Source organism: Condylura cristata, unplaced genomic scaffold, assembly GCF_000260355.1.
Source record: "Condylura cristata isolate star-nosed mole 26May11 unplaced genomic scaffold, ConCri1.0 scaffold00035, whole genome shotgun sequence".
Classification (NCBI taxonomy): Eukaryota; Metazoa; Chordata; class Mammalia; order Eulipotyphla; family Talpidae; genus Condylura; species Condylura cristata.
The window spans coordinates 14,764,160-14,765,309 of record NW_004567136.1 but is presented as its reverse complement, the minus strand read 5'-3'; the positions used below and the strand labels follow the sequence as shown (position 1 = coordinate 14,765,309).

Sequence of the window (1,150 nt, the reverse complement as noted above, 5' to 3'; positions counted from 1 at the left end):
GGGCCGCCCGCCCCTCGGCCCTCCAGAGTGCCTGTGGGGCTCTAGCGGCTGCCCTCCCGGCGGCCAGGGCCGCTCGGACTCGGCCCGAGTGCCCCGTGGGGGCACCTTTCAGGGGCCCCGCCCAGATCAGCGGTAACGGGCGGGTCACACCCCCGAGTGCTTTCGAGGGACACGGGGGGTGGGCCGGGACAGTGCTGAACAGCCCGCAGCGCACCGGGCAGCCGCCACCAGGGCACGGCCTGGCTCGAAGCCAGCGGCTGTGGGGAGGAGCCCCGGCCCGCGCAGATCCCGCGCCCAGGGCCCCGCCTGGGGTCTCCGCGATGGGACCCGAGGGGGTGGCGGGGCGGGTACGGGTCACCTTGGGCGCCAGTGTCCGTCGCACGGATATCACGGCCAAGACCTGCTGGGACGCTGGTGTCTCGCGGCTGGTGTCCCCCTGGCTGGCCAGTTTGCCGGGCCCGGCTCTGTGGGCGGAGGGCCACTGGGTTCCCGGGGCCTGGGCAGCATCAAGCGGGCGGGTCTGGGCAGGTGGTGACCCTGCGGGAGGAGCAGCACCAGCAGCAGGTGGCCTTCTCGGAGCTGGAGATGCAGCTGGAGGAGCAGCAGAGGCTGGTGTACTGGCTGGAGGTGGCCCTGGAGCGGCAGCGCCTGGAGATGGACCGCCAGCTGACCCTGCAGCAGAAGGGGCACGAGCAGAACATGCAGCTGCTGCTGCAGCAGGGCCGAGGTGAGGTGCCGCCCCGCCCCCTCTCACCCCCCCCCACCCGCCCTCACCGCTGCTACCCCCCAGACCACCTCGGCGAGGCGGGCGTGGACAGCAGGAGGCAGTCCGAGGCCCGGACCCAGGCCCTGGAGAAGGAGCAGGGCCGCCACGTACGGGTGAACCAGGAGCTGAGGCAGGAGCTGAGGCAGGAGCTCGGCAGCCAGGGCGCAGCCCCGGGCCCGAGCCGGGGCCACGTTCTGCTGTCGTCACCGGGTTCGTTCCTGCTGGGGGCGCTGGGAGCTAGCCGGCGGCCTCCCATGGTCTCGGGAAGCTCAGGCTTCGGGTGGAGCTGCCGCCCTGACCGGGCCGTCGTCCTTTCCGTGACAGGCGGGGAGAAGCAGAGCCCGGGCCCGGAGACCAGACGCCCCCCCGGGAGCGCGGAGGAGC

At 73.7% G+C, this 1,150-nt stretch overlaps 1 protein-coding gene across 1 annotated transcript in view; it reads left to right on the top strand.

Annotated features, from left to right (window-relative positions):
• The window catches only part of KIF7 (kinesin family member 7), an 11,369-nt gene that overhangs the window by 9,069 nt on the left and 1,150 nt on the right, over window positions 1-1,150 (top strand). Inside the window, exons 15-17 of the mRNA XM_012732678.1 lie at window positions 449-727; window positions 791-976; window positions 1,091-1,148. Of these exons, the coding sequence (XP_012588132.1) occupies window positions 449-727; window positions 791-976; window positions 1,091-1,148 (523 nt within the window). The remainder of the gene's footprint in view (window positions 1-448; window positions 728-790; window positions 977-1,090; window positions 1,149-1,150) is intronic.